General features: G+C 39.5%; 1 protein-coding gene across 2 annotated transcripts; it reads right to left on the bottom strand.

The window, feature by feature from the left end:
* Positions 1–4,378: 4,378 nt before the first annotated feature.
* LOC110064473 (uncharacterized) lies at positions 4,379–15,701 on the bottom strand. Of its 2 annotated transcripts, XM_089296473.1 has the most exons (14): positions 15,521–15,701; positions 14,947–15,015; positions 14,321–14,359; positions 13,527–13,586; positions 12,563–13,084; positions 12,044–12,076; positions 10,739–10,756; positions 10,623–10,640; positions 10,079–10,216; positions 9,080–9,499; positions 8,480–8,660; positions 7,581–7,798; positions 6,669–6,815; positions 4,379–5,702 (listed from the first exon to the last, which is right to left on the bottom strand). In XM_089296473.1, the coding sequence occupies exons 1-14, from the start codon at positions 15,573–15,575 to the stop codon at positions 5,461–5,463; spliced, it is 2,160 nt and encodes a 719-aa protein (XP_089152599.1). In that variant the 5' UTR covers positions 15,576–15,701; the 3' UTR covers positions 4,379–5,460. The 2 variants fall into 2 exon arrangements, with proteins under 2 accessions (XP_089152599.1, XP_089152641.1); XM_089296515.1 differs by lacking the exon at positions 12,044–12,076 and having other exon boundaries at positions 15,521–15,700.
* Between the last annotated feature and the right edge of the window lie 5,948 nt (positions 15,702–21,649).

Genomic DNA, 21,649 nt, shown 5'->3' with positions numbered 1-21,649 from the left:
TCAGGGAAACCAACACAAAATAATAACCAAGGTTGCGCTTGTAAATTGAAAGGGCGCCAAGTCGACCCTCGCTGTAGTAATGTTTGAACATCGAGCTCTGTACAGTCGCCCGCAAGTCCATTACTGACGAACGTATATAAACAAATCTACGAACAAACATTGCCATCAAAACAAATCATAATTAAAGCTTGCGTCCTGGTGAAGTCAAGTACAGACGACCGCAAGCAATTCAGCATTGAACTGTGCAGTCACGGTCACTGAATTCACTGCTTGACTTGACGATAAGTTTATTAACATGACTGAAAACCGAATTGAATACTAAAAAATAAGGTAATCAGTTGAAAATACGACCAATGAAACTATAGCTAGATTTCACAATGGGCTCACTCTGAATTCAGAATTCAGAATTCGGAAACAGCGTCTGTGCATGCGTAGTTTTGTTCACCTGAATGTTTTCTTTTCAAGTTCCTCGACTGACCGGCCAATTCCAAAATCGCTCAGTGATAGATAAGGTATATTTTTAGATCGACCGCAAACGACGCCTGTGTCTGTGGGTAGTTTGACCCAACAAAAAGAAAAAAAAAACCCATTAAGACCACAGGTATCGCAGGCTCCTTGGGTAGTTTGAAGCAGTGAACATTATTATATGACATGGCCTAACAGCGTAAATGTAAGAGTTTGTATGGGAATGTGTAACGATCGTATGCAGCATTTCGAAATCTGAAAAAGAAATCGAATAACAGCGACTAACTTCGACTCTTATTCTGTTTGTTACTTTTGTTTCCGTGCCGTTTTGGGGCCGTGTTAAAGCGATTTCAGCGAGTTTCAGTTTTATCGTTTTCCTCTCTACATACATTCCGTATATAGAGAGGAAAACGATGAACTTGAAACTCGCTGGAATCGCTTTGAAACGACCCCAAAACGGCACAGAAATTAAAATAACACACAGAAGAGTCGACGCAAGTCGTTTCTATTCAATTTCTTTCCCATATTTCCCATACGATCGTTACATTCCCATACAAATTCTTGTATATTACGCCGTTAGGCCATGTCATATAATAATGTTCACTGCTCCAAACTACCCAAGGGGCTTGGGATACCTGTGTAAAGACAGCGCCATACACGGCGCGTCGTACAAACGTATGACAAAACATGCAATGCATGCTGGTACAGTTGTGCAACTTTGGCATTTTCTAAAGGATGTAGACAAAATACTCAATTACTAATGTAGGCAAGCAAAGTCAAAAATACTCAATAAAAATGTAGGTAAACAAAATCAAAATAATCAATGAAAATGTGGGCAAAATACTCCAGTTTTAGTAGACATCTTAGCTTGGTAAGGTCAAATGTCCGATGTAGGGTTTGGATTGTATTTTGCCAAAACTTTAACAAAACGAACTCTCAGCGGACTGAAACTTTGCAGCAGCTAAAATGGGACTGCAGACGTCATGTTATTTAGGCACGGCCATGAGCACATAGAGATTTCCACCTTGATGGCTCAGTAGTAATAGTGTAGGACCAGCGCGTGTTATGTTATATACGTTTGGAGAAGGCAGCTATGAAGTATATCCAAGTGACAATTTCTCTATCGTTAATCTATTTATTGTTATTAGTCTTGTTGCTGCAGTTAACTGAATCTTGCCGGTCAATTCACACTTTCTTCCGTTTGGAGTCGCTCGTTCCGGCTCAAAGTTTGTCGACTAACAAATTTATCGTACCAGCTGTAAAGATCAGTGCGGACCAGTTTCTTTCGTAGAGGTGAAGAACTTACAAATAACAATAACAACGGCATAAAACGAATCGCAACCAACAACACTGCAACAGAACAATAATTTGCCTCTTCTATTTACCACGGTGACCAAGAGAGAAAGATAATGGTAATCTCTTGTCATCATTAAACTCATTATTGACACTTGTATCATAACTATGTTCAACACAAATCAACTTGCTTTGGAGTGAACAAAACAATTTAAAAAGATTCAACCAGGTGCGTTTAGGAATCGTGTCAGGAATTTGGGGTTTTGCCATTTTTCTCGGAACAATGCCGCATGCTCTCTTGCACGTAATTAAGGTAAAAATAAATATATTAACGCAGCCAACCAGCCACGTAACTTGATATTGTGTCTTTACATTGTGAAAAAATCACCAGAAATTACTCCCTTAACTCCCATAGTATCATCAACTTCAACTGAAAGGCGCATGTGGTTTATGAGCGGAAATGCTTAGGGATGATTGCAAGACCTTTTTGAACAAAAATTCAGCCAAATCTTCGTGAAAATGCTGCTTTAAATCACACGAAACTTTTAGGTATGAACTGGTCAAAAATTGTAACAAAACTGTAAAGGGATGCTTCTGAAATCCTTACCGGAGAACAAGTACTGCACCAAAATTATACAGATCCATTAAATAAAAGTATGTTCCACGGTTCCTCACGTAAGTAAACCTATACCCCCTCCATGGTAGAAAGTGATGGGAGATGAGGTTGACCCTCCCCCCTCCAAAAAGGTGTTTTCCTACTAATATGGCCTATTAACATTACTTTACAGCTCGCTATACAAAAGACAACTTCAAAGGGTAGAGTAAATGTCGCTGAAATCAATTGGTGATAACATAGATTGAAGAGAGGCTCGAGTCCGCACGTAGGATTTGTTTTCTATTTTTCATGACGTCATATGAGGTCCCAAGAGCAGTACCCGGTATGAAAGGACAAAAAGATTGCTTTCACTTTTTCACGGCTGTCTAAAAGCTATCTGAAAAGAAAGCTTGTCGATCTGATTTGGTCAGAATACGTATACTTGTATTCTCGTTGTAGACTTCCACGTCGCGAATTGTTTACTTCTGGTTTCCCCGAATGAGGTCGAATGAATCAGCCGTCGCTCCAAGTCGCTCAAACGTCGATGATATTCAATGTATGGCTTCCTTTTTCTTGTTCAAACTTTGAGGAGTGTCGTTGATTTCCACTAACAACATTATCGTACAAGCTGTAAATCGATCTAAAGATCAGAGCGAGCCAGTTTCGTTCTTTCTTTTAAAGTAGTTTGTAATTGAGGCCGTCAAGACTTTCAAGGCAGCCTTCTAACTAAATATTGTGCAATCGCAGGGGCATACACCGCAATGAAACCATAGCTTACCTGGTCTTCTATTTACCACGGTGACCAAGAGAATGACACTTGAATCATAGCTTTGCTTGAATACAAAACGACTTGCTTTGGAGTGAACAGAACAGTTATACACAACAGACCTCAATAAAGAGTTTACAGTGCGAATGAACACGAACCGCGCGGCATGAGGGGAAGATGATTCGCTTCAGAAGTTTCGGGGTTTTTCCCTTTTTCTCAGAACAATGCCGTGTAACCGTGAAGTTTAACATCAAAGACTTCTGAATGATTGATGTAAATATAATTGTATTATTGTAGGCAGCCAGCACGACATCTTCAAATCACTTAAAACTAATAACCCTCTTCTACAACTCACTTAGTATCAGCATTTACAAAAACTCCCGAAGAAAATGCGCGAGCTGATTGGATAAAAACTGTGTTTATATTTAACAGTTAGATAATTCGCTCTCGATTTCTATCACGTGACAGTTGACTAGGGCACAGCCCGAGTCAACTATCAGAATTAATCTACTAGTCGTTCAAAACTTTATCTAAATTCTCTTCACAAACACTTCGAAAACGCAAACAAGTGCTCTCCAGCGCACATCACTTGGCTTACTCATAGTCTACAACAGAATAGACAGTGAGTAGCGTAGCCACATTCGTAATAGAACGCTAGTAGACTTACACTGATTAAACAGATCTCTCTAAATGTAATGATGGCGCGAGCGAAATTAAGAGAATTTACATTTTGATGATCAAAGTAAACAAGTTGTTGTCTTTCCTTTTTTCATCGCAAAACTCGATAGAAACACGGCACGTGTTCTTTATTTCATAACTACAGAAAGACCAACTGGTCGACAGTTAGTCTACTAACTGTTCCACCAGTTTCAATCAGTGAATACTGCAAGCGAGAGTTGTATTATTCGTTCCGTTTAATGTGGGAACCTGCATCGGGAATTATCAAAACAAGTCATACTCAGTAAAACAAATTTAACCAGAGATATAGCTGCCCAACCGTAATTCCCATTTCCATTTGTGACCCTGGCTTTAAAATGCTTGAGTCGTTTTGACACAGAGGCAAAATGCAACTCGGAAATGCCTGATCTTTGGTGCTGTTAGATGATGGATGCAATTTGACCAACCAATTGTTTCCATGCCCTACGCTTTAATAATTGGTTCCCAGAACGTTACACAGTTTGGAATAGGTTAATTTTGTAAAACAAAATCAGATGGCAAGGTTCACTTATTATTAAATTTATCCACAGCCACACTAAACATTATTTTGTAATGAAACTCTTTATTTGACGTTTGAAGAGGAGTAATAATAATCTCATTTACAATCAACCTTTGCTAGCGTCTAAAACTTGATTTATAAGTACCTTGATAGACTAAACTGCTCTTGTTATTTAATTTACTATCGTCAGTCTATCGACTTATTTTGCGAATTTTCCAAAATATTCTTAAAGCTCTCCGCGGAGCAAAACTCAAAGAAAATATACACCACCTCAAATGACAAGAAGTTGGAAGCTTTACCAAAAGGAGAAAAATATCATTTGCCTCGGGTTTAATAACAAATCAGTAGGAGATATCCAAAAATATCACGACCTCAGCGGATATACTCTCTTCACCGAGCGCCACATTGACCGCGGTGTCTCTCATTGGTTAAAGTAACACAGGTGCTTTATTTTCCGCTCTTTGAGCCCTCGATGAACAAACTTAACAAAGCTAAGGAATTAAATGTGGCGTCCCAAGAAGAGGTGAACAAAATCACAACATTGTGTAGTATTGTATTACTGAGTATTTTTTTTCATTATTGAGGTCAATATAATTTGATTTCATCCACTGCAAAGTGCAATTTTATTTTTCGTTTCAAACAAGTTGCTGCAAAAAGGAAACTAAATGCTAAATTTAGCAAGACAAGATAAAGGAGTGTGTAAAGAGAAATTGATTGAAAAGTGCAAGTTGTCAATCTGACAGCTTTCCTAAAAGGTGTCAAGGTAAGGGTCATTGATCTTTACCATGCGATAATATAACGTTATTTCACAAATATGATTTTATCTGGCAATGATACTTATTTTAACTTATACTTATTTACCAAGTAGGCACCACTGAGACTTCTTTTTCGGACACCCGGTCTCATTTGCATGCAATTTTCATTACCAGTCTTCCCAGATTCAATCCATGTTGCTTTCTGTTTGCTTATTTATTTGGTTCAAAGGATATTCTCGAAAACGCAAAGAAAAGATTTAGTTTTCGCGAACATTCTTTTGAAATGTTTTTGTCTTCGAAGCAAGCAAAACTGCCACTGTCATTGGTCCTTGTTGTGCTATAACTGGTCCATGAAATTTAAAACAGAGCTCTAAAATTCCCAGACTTTATGCGGCGACTTTCGGTTGGGCTTGTCTGGAATGGTGCTAGCAGAACGGCCTGATCCGGAGCCAGAATCTTCTTCTTCCTCTTCTTCTTCATCTTCGTCTTCATCGCCTTGTTTTTTGGAGTTCTTTTGAGCCTTGACAGCCTCGCGGATGGCGTCTTCGTCATTTTCCTGCTCTTCTTCTTCGTCTTCAGTGCTGTTAGATTTAGCTTCCTTAAGTTCTTCAGCTATGGGAAAGATAAGCATAAATATACATCACGGACACGTTCCAAAATATTCATTGAATTACTGATATTTTAACAGCAAAATCCCAAAACTCCAAAATCACAAGATCCAAAAAGCCAAAAATCCAAAAATCCAAAACAAAAGACTTGCATTGTTAATTGGGTTCAAATATGGTAGCGCTTTCTTGAAAGGAAGTTTGCGTTTCGAACTGCTAGGGATATATTGGTAGAACCTTGAATAGTGTGTTTTTGATGAGAATTTTCTCATATATACGTGAAGGTTATCATAGTCAGGGGGTCTCAACGGGATTAACCGTCGATCGTCAAATGGCCAGAAAATTAACAGTCAACCATCAAAAACGCAGTATTTTTACCGTCAGTTGTCAAATGAGCAAGCCAATATTAGCCGTCAAATGTCTCAGATATCCTTAATTAGGAATTAAATCATTAACTTAGCATGGGTCAAGTTATGCTGTTTATAAATGATCATTTTAATACATCACAAGAATAAAATTATGTACATGTCGTTTAACTTCTAAACTAGGGAACAGGTAATTAATACATCCATTAGTAACAAAGGGGGAGTAATTACGCTAATTAGACACATATTTGGATACCAAAACCCAGTTTTTATGCATAGGACTAACTGGATTATTTAAATATGGGCAAAACTGTATCCTTTCATGAAAAATTACAGCCAGATTTGCGCTTTGATTTCGTGTTATAAACGTCATTCCGAAAAATTAACCGTCAAATGACCTAAAATTTAACCGTCAACCGTCAAAACGGCTTAGTTTTAACCGTCCACCCGTCAAAGGAACCCTCCCCATTAAGAACCTTATAAGCCGTTCACCAAAGTCTCGGCTGAGCGTCCCACAGTAACATATAATACTATCTCCCAGTCCCCCTCTCTCATTTCCTGTTGGAAGAGGAGTGAGGCAGAGTTAGAGGTCTTATCATTTTACTCACCCAGGCTAACTTTCTTGCTGTGTTTTCGTACTTTGTTTTTCTTCAGCGTGTGATATTTCAGATGAGCCTTATGGTGTTTCTTGTGGTGGCTTACTACGCTTTCTTCATCTTCGTCGCTTTCTTCTTCATCGTCTTCGTCTTCGGTTGCTTTAAAAATAAGAACAAAACATTGAAGGTAACAATGGTCACTACTGATTTGCTAGCGAAAATCTTGGCAATCCCAACATGCTAATTCATTGATAAGAAAATCTGATCAAATGTTACCCTAACTAGTTTACCAACAGTTTTGCTATTCTACAATTTCTCCAAGTTCCAGCTTAAGTTGTATTCTTACTAATGCTTATAAGTTCCAGGTTTAACTATGAAAATTAAGTATTTCCCGATTTACATGTAAGAGCATATCTTAAGCAAAAAAATATATCATTGCAGATTTCGGTTGAAAGCGGTCATTCGTGACTAAAAAATTCTGTTTTAACCCGCGCATAGTTCTCGAAAATCCTCGGCTGAGGGTTATTTTCGACAATCTCAGAAAGACTTAGATTTTGGAAGTCTCCGTTTTCAACGGAAGTTTCCTGGCACCAGTGACGCCGGTTTTTAGTACGCAGATGGTTCTCGTTTTGTAACAGATAGCCATATTGCGCCTGGGCGGTGCCTAAAGCAGTTACGAGTGGCGCCTGTTTATGAAGTACTTGGGCACAATTCTTTTATTCATCTTAAAGCTATTTTGATTTTAATTTCTCGTGCAGCTCTCAGTCAAAGAGAACACGGCATCTCTAAGCTTTAAATAAATCTTTCGGCCAGTTTACACATCTTGGTTAATTAACTCTTTTCAGTCCCTTTCATTCGGAAAATTTAAATTTGTCGATAACAGCCTAGGTAAAGCAGATTTCCTAAACGTGTTCATTAACGTACTTAGCTTCTTCTTGCAGAGGGAGTAGAACTTATCGTCGCAGTGGAATGTTGTCCATTGCCCATTCTGATCGGAAGCTATACAATCCATTTCTTGGTCAGCCCTCTCATCCTTGATGTAATCCATCTGTGGACTCATGGACTTGTATGTCAGGTTGCCTCCGTCACTCCACCGGAAGTCGCTCTCATTCTTCAAGTCGTTTAGACCAATCCAAGTGAAACTGGAATAATACCCAGAAAGTATGATGTTGTAAACCTGTGTTACTCCATTTAGAATGACTTATAGACCGGAACTCAGGAAAGAGATGGTCAAGAAAGTGCTCCCGATATTCCCCCTATCACCATCTCTACCCATCTCCCCCCCGTCTTTTATCTTTAAGAGTAAGCTATGATAACTAAGCTTGTATAGCGGATTATTAATTCAGTATCAAGTATTAAGATATGACCCCATATCGTTCTGGCCAAACCCTCTAATGATAAGAGACAGGAGAGGTACTGGAAGAAATTGCAGATATTATGCGCAGAACGGTAATCAAGTTTTGTAGGTCTTAAGATGGCCTATGATGATCCTATGATGATCCTTCATTTGGCGTACGGTACCTTTTAGACAAATCCTCGAAAATATACTCAAAGAGTTTTCGACTTTTTTATTAAATCGGAAAAAGCGTTAAGACTACAAATCTCTTTCTAGGAATTTCCAGGTTCTTTGGGCAACAGAAGCGGTTGCATGCCTTAATGTCAATGAACTGCCTCATGGTACCTAGCAAGGTATCCCTCAAAACTGCAGGCTTATTTAATTTTTTCTTTGGGAAAGATATTCCAATCATAATGGCAGCGGAAGTATACTTTTTTACTTACAAACCCGACCGGAAAGATCTAAGTAAAGGGAAACATAATTATACCCGCATAGCTGAACTTGGTTCTTGACAAAGTCAGCCTCCTCTTCGCCCCTAATGGAGGCGAGATCGGCTCCATATTCAGCGCACTTGTCTCTGGCCGCATGCCAGGTGTTGAAGTCCGTCATCAACTTGAAACAGTACACTCCTTGGTCAGTTGAAAACCGTCTCCAAAACAGAGGACACACTGTGGAATGAATTAAGGATACCAAGTTTATATTTCAAGTATTTTGACTGTTTCTTTAACACAATCATTGAGACATACGCGCAGCATTCGAAGGGATGGTTGCCGGTGTAACATCGTCGGATACACGACGTCTTTCCTGTATTCTGATTGGCTTTTTTTCTTTAAGGCATGGTATAAATATGGGATTAATTCCCTAAGGATTTAATTTCTGTCTCGGCCAATCTTTATTAGGTAAATGTATTTACCAAGTATCATGAAAAAATATTGCTCGATGATAAACTTAGTACATTAAAGTGACTTTACCGACTGAAACAGAGATGTTGGGGTACCCAGATGCTCTACCGCCTTGCATTCCCTTGCAAAGACCGCTAATAGAAAGTAAACGTGTATAATGTATTAACTGTAAAACAGTCTCTTACTTTTGTTATTGAATCTTTTATTGCTGAATCCTTTGGGATTTTCAATGATCCACTTCGTGGCATAAGGTCCACCATATGCATCAGAAGCTTCAACGTACATTTTTGTCGAAACGACATTTCCTTGTCCTTTCTGATGGATGATACGGACAGAGTTTATGGCCACGGGTTGATCAAACTCATAGCCAATGAAATCTTCGCCTGCTCCGCGATCGTACCATCCGTTAGGAAGCCAGTAGGTACTGCTTTTGTTGTCAAATGCGCTCCCGGGTTCGTAACCAAGGTAACTTGAGCTGGCGAAAGCTTTGGCGGGTTTAGTTTCAAGAGGTACCCTAGCGTGTTTGTCACTGTAGAATTTGATATTTTCTATTACCCATGATCTTGGGAGGTGTGCTTCGTTTACGACTCTCCAGAATTTGTGTCCTGTTGTAAGGAAAACGCAGTCTTAAGGTCATATTACGATAATATCTTGAGTATGAAACTAGAACTTGTACCAAAGAGGCAACGAAGATATTTTCTGGTGAGAACGTGACGCGTCAATGATATCGTGATAGTAGAGCTCGCGAAAAAATAAAATAGTGGATATTCAATTCTTATTTTGAAATAATTGGCCTGTATTATAGTATTTTGTTGGCACTGGAAAGGGCTGATCTTACCCATGTCAGCAAGATTAACAAGCAAAATCTGATGACAATACCTGCTTCGTGGTACTCATTCAACAAACTTGTTTTTAAAAGTCATTGAGGATGCGTTCCTTTGGGATATGATCCAGATCAGCATCCATGATCCAAGATCACTCTGATCATGGTGCATCAAAGGAACCGATGAAATCACTCTGAAGAAAGATTAATCGGTTCCTTTGAGGCACGATAAATCCTTGTCAAGATCAACCCAAAGGATCCCACCCGGCCCAAGTTTGTGTCTGTACGCCGCATTGAATGATTTTCATCGTAGGATATTTATTCATCTTAACACGTAATGATCAAGTGTTCATGAACTCACCAACGTTCTCGGATGAATCACACCAATTGCAGGAATCTTTACAGTAGTTGTACATGAAGTGGTGGTTTTCTTCGCAGAAACATGGATTCCTCGCCTTCAAGCAGAAATTGCTGGCCCTTTCATCGTCAATACAAACGCCTGTACGGGAAATGAAAATAATACCATTCATTAGAAATTAATATGTTTCTAGATTGAACTGGTGTACAAGCAGCTTTGCATCGAGTGGCAACACAAACGCCCAAATTTACTCGCAAGTGCATAGACGTCGCCAAAAAAGTTATTTTAAGGCTACGAATGATGTGCAACAACTTGTACTTGACTGAAAAACTGAAAAACTTGCCCCAACCTGCGCACAGAGTTCTTCCCGAACAAAGTGAATACAAGTCAGAGGAAGTGCTTCTAAGTCATGGCAAAGAACACTTGAATCTACTTGAGACATCCTCTCCACCAGGTCTTCTAATAGAAATATTTTTTTTCATTTCATTGTTCGTTATATTGTAAACCTATGTTAAATCCAACTGAAAGAAATCAATTTTAAACATACCTGCGGTGTTACTTCGAGCTGTTGAAAGAAAAGAAAAAAGATGGAATAAGAATTTTATCAATACAAGTGGTAACAGCAATCACGCAAGTGATAAGAAAAACATAAACTTTACGTACCGTGAGCCTTGGCTGAACCTGGAAAGGAAAAGAAGCCATCAGAAAACGCAAAAACAAGGATGACTATGCTCTCAGTTTAAAGTTTGTGGTATAGTATAAAGTTGCCAATAAATGCGAACAAAGAGAACTTCAAATGTTCAAGGTCTCGTTTCTAGTGTTCTACAATACAGTAGCTGTCACCAGGAATGCTCAGAAGAGCCTGTCAAGGAAAGGAGCAATCTTGGGCTTGGGTCAAAGTATCGAGTGTACAGAGATACCCATACCATATGTTTACTGTATTTTCAATGATTCTTAAATAGACGTAATATCAAAAAAAAAAATTAAAAATAAAGAAAAAGACGTAATAAAGTACGTTTTCACATTGTCCCTGAAATGTTTTGCGTGTGATAGACAGTCGAATAACAAGAAAAACTGTCTTGAAGAACTCAGTTGTTTGTTGATCTTTTTTTATTACTATTTCAACAAAACTGTCAGATTACTCTGGCTCCAGATCGTATCGGTTTTTGTTTCTTTGATTTTGCTTTGAATCCTCGTTTGTTTTAGTGATGATTGCACCCTTGATGGTATGACGGAATTCGTTTTTCAGGGACGAGTGAAAATCGCTCTACTACAATAACATGGTTGTTCCAGTGTCAGTGTGGTCTGCTGTTTGGCTCAGTACACAACAAGTTCACCTGTCCTGTCTTGTCCTTGTCATTACTACAAATTATTTGTTATTGAAATTTTATTACTGCATACGCCAAGATTTAGGAGTACAAACGCTGAGATTTGAGCGCCACCCTACGGGCACCCACAAGGAAGCCATTTCTTGATAGAACAGGCAGTTACGCAACGTGCAATCGTCAGTGCTTTCGGCAATAAAAACCCTTGAAATGAAATATTTTCAATAACGTTATTTAGCATTTAAAAAACACTCTTGAACAAGTTCTCAGCTCTGTAAACAAAAGCAGCCGTTTCTGTGAATATAAGGCTTCAGAAGCCCACTCACTATAAGATTCTGGCTTCGACTGAAATTGAGGCTCCCTCTTTTTCTCTAGCTGACGCAAATTAGCACTTTTCCAGAAAGAATGCTCTTAGCCTGTACTGAGGGAACCACACTGACGCACGAAGTATGTAAAAAGACAGAACTTTCTTGTTGAATATCATGGTTCAAAAAGAACGAAACTGTTTGCTACCATGTTTTGGTTGGTTTGATTATTTCGAAAGCCAGTGTCGTTCACGGTATTGTTTGTTGGTGGGACTGAAATGTGTTTCGTCGTTTTGTTTTCGTTTTGGTCATCGTTAGTCCATTCTGCCGAGACATACCTTGAGTGGAAGTTGACTTGGCCACTTGAGCCACTGAAAAGAAAACATTTTCGCATTTTTCTCTCAGTTTTATGTATTATTTTGGTGTGAATCTTGATTGTGGCAGACACACTGACCATTGCAGTCAAGTGGTGGCGTATGCATTTATAACAGTGATGCTACAAGATCGGATGTTGGAAATGAACTCGATGACCATACAATGGCTACAGAAAGTTTAACATCAAAGTTATTGTCCTACTGACAAAGGGATGAAGACATTTCCACGTTCACAACCTGGTTTTGAGTCTCAATGTTATGACCTTGACATCTCAGTTGCAGTTACCAGGTTTTTTTTTTTTTTTTCAGTCATAACCGCAAGACTCCTTTTTGGCTGCAATACATAGTAGATCTTTATTCAGCTTACAATGGTTTATGTGAGGAGTGAGGTCTTAAAACTGAGGCAATTTTTATTAAGGAATTTTAGATTTGAAATTTGAATTGAATGTGCCCCGTTGCCATGGTAACATTTAAATCCCTTACCTGCAGCAGCGATCAGTGTGGTTGCAGATCGAGCAGGGGCGGGTGCCGGGTAGGCGTAAGCTGCCGGCGCTGGATACGACGCATAGTATGGCGCCGGCGCTGGATTGTAATTGTAACTGTAGCTTTGGGATGATGGTTGATAAGCTGTGGATGCTTGTGCAGTATAAGGTACAGATGCCCTAGCTGGAGCGGATGCCTCCACAGGTGTGGAAGAAGCTGGAGCTGAGGCGGGTGAAGCTGCAGCAGGGGCCGAAGCTGGAGCAGCTGGGGCTGGTGCTGGTGCCGGGGAAGCAGCGGCTGGAGCTGGTGCTGGGGCTGCAGCTGCAGGAGATGCAGCGGGAGCTGTTGCCGCTTGGGCTGTTGCTGCAACACCTCCTTGGGGTGATGCTGCTGCTGCAGCTGTTGCTGACGCTGGAGAAGATGAGGATGAGGAAGCGGCGGCAGTGGCAGGGGCTGATGATGGAGATGAAGCTGGGTATGGCATCGCGGATCTGCTCTGTCCAGAGCTTCCTGAGTTGTACGCTGATACAGATGACGACATATTATGAAATCCCCTTACTCTTTTATGTTAGATTTCCTTTAGAACTTAATAGAAACATTCACAAGTGTAATGTTGCAGAATCAGGTATGCACATCATTGAAATGTCTGTAAGGAGAAGCTCGAATTAAACATCTTTTCTTCGATGAGCTTGTTAAAGTCTTAATGGCTAACAAGCTTTCGGAAAATCTGCTTCTTGAGTGCATCACATCTAGAGTAACTCGCACTAGTGAACTCGCACAACAAAAATGCGATCAGCATGGAAATATATATATATTTCTAAATTTGAAATGCCCTTATACTTGTTTTGATACTAACAAGCATCAATTACCATCGTTTAATCTTTGGGGCAGAGTGTTGTCATATCATGGTGAACCAGCCTTCTTCAGTTTAAGATTTTGGGTAAAATTTAATGTCCTTAATTACCTGCACTGTTATAAGCGGTGCCAGACTGTGCGGCGTATTGCGAGCCATAGGAAGGGTAACCTAGTGAAAAAAAATGTAGTTAACATATGGAACATTATCCATGAAAAGATCATGTTTCAGACGATTAGAACTATGACAATTTGATTTCTCTGTGAAATCTGCCTCAGATGAATTTACGACCCATTGGGTTACTGAACCATTTCAGTTATTCTCACAAGGCAAAGCGTCAAAAAAGGCGGGCAGCGAGCACGGACAGTGAAGCGCTTTTCTTTTATTTAAACGTCCATTTGCTCACCTGACAATTCTGTTTAGTTCTAAATTCTAAGTATGACACGTCGTACGAGACGTAAGTTTGAATGCCCATTTCCTTGAGTGATATTTTTTATGCATTTCCTATACAGTTATTTTCGTTTCCCGTGACCAGTGGTCACTAAATGGATAAGTTCCCTGCATTAATTGTTAACCAAAAGAATCGAGGGCTCCAGACAATAGAGGTTTGGCCCCAGACAATATAGCTTTGGCACACTCGGACCTTAAAGCGACACAGAATCTTGCTAAGTTTCGGTGGTTAACGGGAATATGGCTTCTTCTCTAGCGAAAAAAAAACTGAGCTTGCGGTAAATATGTTTTATTTTATTTTTGCTCTGTGGGTGGACTCAATGATTTTATGGCAGGTAAAGTAAAGGAACAATAAATTTTGAAAATGTTTAGACATAATTAACTGTTCACACCACAGGCGTCCGCCATGTTTTATCAACACTAGCTGATGTAAAATGACCTCATGGTTCCCTTACCATTTGCCGCTGGAACTGTGTCCCGCTTTACTTGTCTAGCTGTGAACGGAAATTAATGACAAAATATGTTCAAAATCACGGAAATTACTTATTTTGTAGTGACAAAAGTTTTTAAAATTAGTGCGATAACTAAGTTTTATTTTAGTTAATTTGCTAATTCTAGTTCTTAGAGTACGAACAGCATTTCAAATTGTAAAACGACAGAAAATGCTCAAATTCTTGAGATAGCAAATCATGTTTCTCAAGTTGATGAAGAGTGTACACTCTCATTAAATTATTTCCAATATGGAACTCGATTACCAACATATTTCTTGCGAAGAAAGAATCAGAACACCGATATCAAAAAATACGAAAAGTCTGCCATTCGCTTTACTTAAGAATTGTACCCATTCATAAAACAAAACTGATGGCAAAAATGATGGTTAAAACACAAGAGAACTAGGATGCAAAGTAATGAGTTTCCTTGCGTTTTCAGAAGCTCTTTCGTTTGTATAGAATTAAACTTGTCACTTTTATCACCGCCTTGATGTCATTCTATAAAACACATCTACACTGACAGTTTAACAATAACACTAGATACGTTCAGAAGGTTGATGTGTTAATCACACTAATATACTTATACTTACATTCCTTGTCAACTGGCCATTGTCCTCTATGTTTATGACTCTTTGGCTTAATATGAAATTTTCCGTTTACTACAGATAAGGAATAAAAATGAATACCCTTGCAGTCGCCATTGGTTATATAATATTAATGGCTTCAATCACCGACGAAATCTGGCGTAGATCACTGTCGTGGATTTGCTTCTTCTTAAGTCTTACTCAGTTGATACTTACTTATTTGAGTTTCCTCTTTCAACTTTGATAGTTACATGACATAAAAACGTTAAACGACTATTAAAACCTGGAGTGAATTACAAATAGATTTTACTATATTCCAGAGATAACAACAGGTTGCATTTGTGTGGCAGATTTTGTAAGAACTTTCTCTCTTTTTTTGCCTCGAGATGCGAGTCAAACTTGACTTTTTTGTAGAATTTTATGTGGTTTAGATGCACTTTTAGCTCGATATTTTCTTTACCAAAGGCAGCAATCGACGAGGAAACATGGGACGTTTCTTCCTTCGGGGAAGCAATTCTAAGAAATTGTTGTATTGCGATGAGTGATCAATATTCGTAGTGAATGTCACTTCCCAGCTTACCTTGAAGTTCTAAACAAGCAATAAGAACCACTATTAACACACACTTCCTCCACATCACTGACAAGTTACATAAATCGGCTTGAAGGATTCCTTGGTTCTCAATCTCTTCTAAATCCCTCGTGATCCCAAACAAGAAGCTAGGGAACAAAGACTTGGAGCCAAGGTTATTAATAAATCATCATAAATTAAAACTCATGACATGTACCCGAGGAAATTGATAAACAAAGGTGAAGCTCCTGCCCTGGTCAGCGTCACTTCGCAACAGGAAATTCACCGATCTCGTTCATTTTTTTTTTTTTTTTTATTTGCAAGGACAAATCTGAGTGGATTTTTCTGTGATTTTGTTTTGCTGAAAGCTTATTGTGTTTTCAACTAGAAAAGAAAAATGTTCGTGTTTTTGTTTTGATTTAATTGATCAAGGTAGTTAACACATTGCTCTATTTTAAGGTCTAGCATGGCAAATGACAAAACGGAGAAATTTTACCTTCTCGGAATTGGCAAAGAAATGAAAATAAGGTTTAATGCAGTTTACCCTCGATCGAAACGTTTAAGAGCGTTTATTTCAATCCCGAACGTTCCAAACGTTCCGAATTTTCAAGATTTCTCTCACAATATTTGAGGATCTTTTATTTTTGCGTCAGTTATTTTCTTGCTCGCTCATCTTTCCCGATCATGATTTGTGACCGTTGATCCACCAGGAAAAATCAACAATTTCGGATCGACAACCGTAATATCTTCCGGGCGGAGTTTATTTGTCTTTTTACAATGCAAATACCAGCCTCTTTCAGAAAACAAACGAGCGTTTCTGGTACCCGCAAGCACTGGTTCCTCCATGGTCGTTCGCCTGTGGTCACAGCCAATCACGGCCCAGAAGTGTGTAGTTGTGTTCGATGGCTCCTTAGCTCTACAAGTTATTGACACTTGCTCTGGATTGGATACAATCGTTATCGCTAAACTGTTGGTAGAGTCATTCAACGAGAAACGAAACAATGGCGATACATTCTACAAGTGTTGCTAGGGCTATATGGCCTTTTACCGCCCACGTGCAGGTAATCGTCTGGTTTCTTTAGTAATTAACTGTGGAGAGAAATTTAAAGGTCGCTTGGGGTCGTACAGGTCGTGATATGGCTTTTATTCAACGTGGCTCAATGAATAACAGAGAATGAAATTGTCAGGTCTTGGACATTAAATTAACTCTCTTTTGACTCTCGGCAACTGATTAATGCTTTCACCCTGAGCTCTACACAGGACGCGGCAGTAGTTAATACCTAATTTGATTCAGTATGGAATAACCGTGTTATTAGAATCAACAGATTTCTCTGTTTACTATAAGAAATGATAACTAGCACGTGACTAATGTTGAGTTATCAAAAGCATCATCTGTGGTAACGCTTAATTGCAATTGTCTTGCCATGACATTCGTAGCAACCCTCATCTTTCAAAAAAACGTTTTGAGTCAATATAAAGCCTCGCAGAGACACCCCTCGAAAACTTATGAAAACGGGAAGAAAATAATTCGAAGGGAGGAGTGCGACGCGGTAAAACTCGATACTACCCCCTCCCTTTGTCGAGCTGCAATCAACGTTTCGGCACTTTCTGTCGACGTTTCCGCGTTGCTCGTCAACTATCCGGATGCCTGGAATATGCTTTACAATAATCGTTAAACTTGTAAGTCAGTCCTGCAGGTTAAGCTGTAACAGCACCGCCTTGAATATCGTTAGAATGTTAAAACAGCTTTAGCTATCCTTAAAAGTATGCGCTCGAACTTAGAGACCCATAAGAACAGAGCTCATCTCTGCTGTCTGTTGTATGAGGCGACCAGTAATATTTCTACTTTCCCCACTGAGAATGGGATGCTAGTCAAGGCCTATTCCCAGCGTTAAAGGTTTGCCAGTATCAATTTATTCACATGGGCGGAGAGAACTATATCAACTACTGAGTGTCTCAGCTCTTTATATAAAGTGGCTGCATCCTGATGCGTTTTTTGTCCTACCAGTTTTACGTGCTCTTTCTGCAGCTAAGACTTTTCCTAAGAAAATGCGAAAATTGATAGATTCATTCAATTCAATTCATTTCGTGTAGAATGACCAGTAGCTTAATGGAATTCCACTTCAAAGTTTGTTTTACTGAAGGTAAACTAATGTAAGAAGCTGCTGTCGGCGAACATTTTTTTCTGAAATTTAGTAATTAAAAAGGTTACCAGCATGCATGGTACAAATAAATATTTCATCTGTGAGGAGAATCGATTTTAAATACCGTTTATAAAATTGTCTGAAAAGACTTAGAAATTTTACTAGCTAAATCTGGACTTCGCTTTCCAACAGGTTTTGAACAGTAAGGTCCAGTTCAGACGCCGAACTTTTCAAGAGCCGAACTTAATAGCTTTAATACGTTGAATTAAGTACATACATGCATGAAAAGTTCGCGTCTGAATCAGTTAAGAATTCGGCCATTTGAATTTGGAGCGGCCCAGCCGTTCTTCTCGCCTAGCTCAGCCGGGAATTTCGGCTTTGGAACGGCTTTGATTCAGACGTCGAACTTTTCATGTGCCGAACCTAATGGATAAATTATTATAACGTATTTTACAAGCAGGTTTCTTCATTCTGATGTGTTTTGGTTCAAACTAAATTAAGTTCGGCGAATTATAAAAAGTTCGACGTCTGAATCAACAGGCATACTTTTGATAATCCGGGTCGGTCCAAATTCGAGTACCGCTGATGAAAAGTTCGGCGTCTGAGCTGGGCCCAAAGTTCTTGATACCGTAATGCTTGCAGAAATAAAATTGATTTTTTGACGTCAGATTACCGTACAAACTTTCAAAAGTTTGCTTAATAGCAGGCAATGGAATTAGTCCATCAGCTGAGAGCCGAAAATTCGGGTTAGTTATGGCTCACTTGAGGGGAACAGCGAAACATGTCTTATCTTGAACTTTGACTATTAGGCATGATAAAAATGTATGATAGCAAGGATAGAACAGTAGCTTTCACTTTGCAAATCGAATTTTAAATTTTGCCCCACATACCTTTCTTTTGCCGCCATATTGGATTTTTGGGGAAGGCTCCAAAGTGGTTTGTATTCCTTTAATGAGAACGAATCGTGTTTCGAATACCAAATTTTAAACGTACCAGAACTACAAACATGATGTCCATTTGTTCTAGTGCTTGAATTATAAGTACATGACGTCATAAATGACGTCACAACGCCTGATTATTGGTCACAATATGATCATTTTGCACTTGTAGTCATTGCAAAAACATTGCGGGGTACAGTTCTCAAAATTATTTCATGAAAAGAGGGCAAGTAGATAAAATATTAAATTGCAAGTTTGTTGAATCAAAGCCCTCAAATTCATTTGCCTGTTTCCTATATCCAGCCCCAGTTCCCAAACATGCTGTCTCACAAACAAAAGTGCGAAAGTGTTTCCTCTGCACCATGACCTGATGATGGATGAATGCATTGTACGCGGTTGTTAGGGTCCTACATGCTGTAGGTTAGCCCAGGAAGCTTCTTCACGAGTATTTGGCTACTACTTCATCACAGACCTACATCCATTGGCTTCAGTAACATCAAAGAAGAAATCAAAGCTGAGGGAAAGCTGGTGGATCAGTTCAAGGATGTTATCAACTAGCCGTGGAAACAAGATTCAGCATTAACGAGCTTGTCCACGGCGGGGTATCAAAGCGACAACAGAAGTAAGTGATGACTTATTGCAGGCCAAGCGAGCAAGGTAAAGAAGACAGTGAATAACTTTGTAACGACCGTTGCTCATCTAGTCCCACTTCAGATTACTTAGATCCATTGAAGGCAAGCTGAAGTCTTGGATCTGTAGGCTGGGCGTAATGTTCGCAACTAGGATGTAGTACTTCCTCCTATGAATCGTGATGTATTTGCTCTGATGGCACTTGTCGGATAGTTTCGTCCACTTCCTTGGTCTCTTGCCCATCCTTGTGGACTCCTGCGAAAAACAACTGCGCAAAGCCAAACTCTCCCGACAGCTAGAATGACACATCACAGTTACCGAGAAATACCCCGAGAACGCAACCAGTATTTTCAGTATACCTGGAATAGTGGTCTTGCAGAAGTTGAATATCGCCCCCTTTGGAGGTATGTCTCGTATGGTCGCTAAGAGAGTGTTTGAGTTGGTAATGAGCACCGGCAACAGGCACGTGGACGTAGTGTTCGACATGTATCGCGAGGTGTCGATCAAGAATGTTGAAAGATTTTAAAGAGTGTCTATCTCTGACCGTGAACAGTACAAGAACATACTTCCTGCCTATACTGTGATAGACTACGAGTAGTCCCTCTTTCGCTTAGTCCGTGGCGCGTGACGCAAGAGAAAACAGTGAGCAAAAATGGCCGCGCGAACTCCTGGGGACGTCCCAGGATTTCACGCGGTCATTTTTTCCTCGCAGTTTATTTACGGTCCTCGATCTATGGCCTCGCTCGACGGACTAAGCAAAAGAGGGACTACTTGTAGCCTAAAGCTGCGAAGTCAGGGAACAGGCTTTTCAGTATCACCACAAACAAGCCTGACATTGCCAATTCCTTAGTGCCACAGTGGAAGAAAGAAGCATTCTGAGGCAGGCTCAGTGACCGGATCATGTACGTGACAACCGAAGATCAGTGCTAGAGACTAAGACGCAGCCACATGCGAACCAGTTCCTGAGATAGGGTGTAATCATAAAGAGGCTAATATGAGTATGGTTCTCCATGCTTGGTACGTGGAAGGCACGTGCGTCATCCACTCTGACACTGATATCTTTGTCTTACTACCTGCTCAAAGCAAAAACCTTCGAATGTGCTACATGAAGAATCGAAGAGGTGGAAAGACCAGAATGATAAAATTTCTTTAGTCATTAACAGCTGCATTGACAAGCACTACTTCATGAAAGTCCTAATTGGCGTACACACAATCACAGGTTGACGCTCTCTGGTAAGCAGTTCAACTTTTAATTCTCCAATACAATGAAAGGTCAGGCGAGAGTTGGGAAGGAGTGAACAGCATCCAAAGAGATACTGGAGGAGGCACTCGGGTGACAGCTGAACGAGAAGGAGTGTCAGAGTATGGATCCACTTCACCAGAGGCTATGCGGCTATGCCATCTCTATCACGTCGCGTTATAAGAGCAAATTATCAAGCAGTAATCTGGAGGGGAGCCGTCACCACAGAGAAGACATTTAAAATACGACGCTAGTAGCGGAGTATATTTGACAATTTTTGAGATGTTTGGAAAGGTACTCAAACAGAGTCTTGAGTGTTTTGTAAAACTTCTCGATCGGAACTACAACTAAGGAGAAACAGAAAAATAAACTCGTAAAAATATCTGCTAGTCAGATATCCACGGTCATGTAACGGTCATGATTTACCGCGTTTAGGCTTGATGAATTGTTTGTGAGTTTGAGAAGCTATAGATCCAAATGAAAGTGACAGCAGTGACATGATACGATCGGGACGTTTCTGCACTCAAATGAGCTCTAAATTGAAGTGTGAACCTAGTTACATGCGTATACGTTGAGTTACGGTATATTGGTTCATGGCGTAGTGTGCTTAATTAACTTCACGTAGAAAAGGTGTTTTCCTAGTACTATGATGTGGAACACCTTATTGGTAATTTAGTAACTTCAGGTGGTTAAAATAGAGGTTGAATACACAAACTAGAAAACAAAATGGCAGCCACTGTAACGTAATTTATGACGTCATCATAGCTTGAACAACCACAGACAATACTGAAATAATATCTAAGATACTAATTACTCCAAATATACGTCCAGGCAAAATATTGTGTGCCTCTAAGAAAAGAAACATAGGAAAATAACACTTGTTAATGTTATTTTTTAGAATTTCAAGATGGCAACCAAAAGGAGGGTATTGGGGGTAAATTAAAAATTCGATTAACAAAGTGAAAGCCACTGTTCTATCCTTGCTATCATGCATTTTAATGATACTCAATAGTCAAAGATTAAGAATATACAAGTTTCATTTGTTACCCTTAAGTGAGCCATACAACCACCTCAGCTGATGGACTAAATCCCAATTTATCGGACCACCAAATGAAACGGAAAGTTTAAGGGTGTTTTGAATGAATTTTGCTGTTGCTATAGTAACCCTTTGCGTCATGAAAAAGACCAT

The sequence above is a fragment of the Orbicella faveolata genome, unplaced genomic scaffold (genome assembly GCF_042242905.1).
Source record: "Orbicella faveolata isolate gen_17 unplaced genomic scaffold, um_ofav_v1 contig_1, whole genome shotgun sequence".
NCBI classification, from domain to species: Eukaryota; Metazoa; Cnidaria; class Anthozoa; order Scleractinia; family Merulinidae; genus Orbicella; species Orbicella faveolata.
This window is presented reverse-complemented; position numbering and strand designations above follow the sequence as displayed.

Coding starts and splice junctions, on each gene's coding strand:
- LOC110064473 (XM_089296473.1), bottom strand. CDS start 15,575: ATGTGGAGGAAGTGTGTGTTAATAGTGGTTCTTATTGCTTGTTTAGAA. Junction 13,587..14,320: donor CACAGTTCCAGCGGCAAATG/GTAAGGGAACCA, acceptor TTTTTTCACTAG/GTTACCCTTCCTATGGCTCG. Junction 5,703..6,668: donor CAGCAAGAAAGTTAGCCTGG/GTGAGTAAAATG, acceptor TCTTTCCCATAG/CTGAAGAACTTAAGGAAGCT.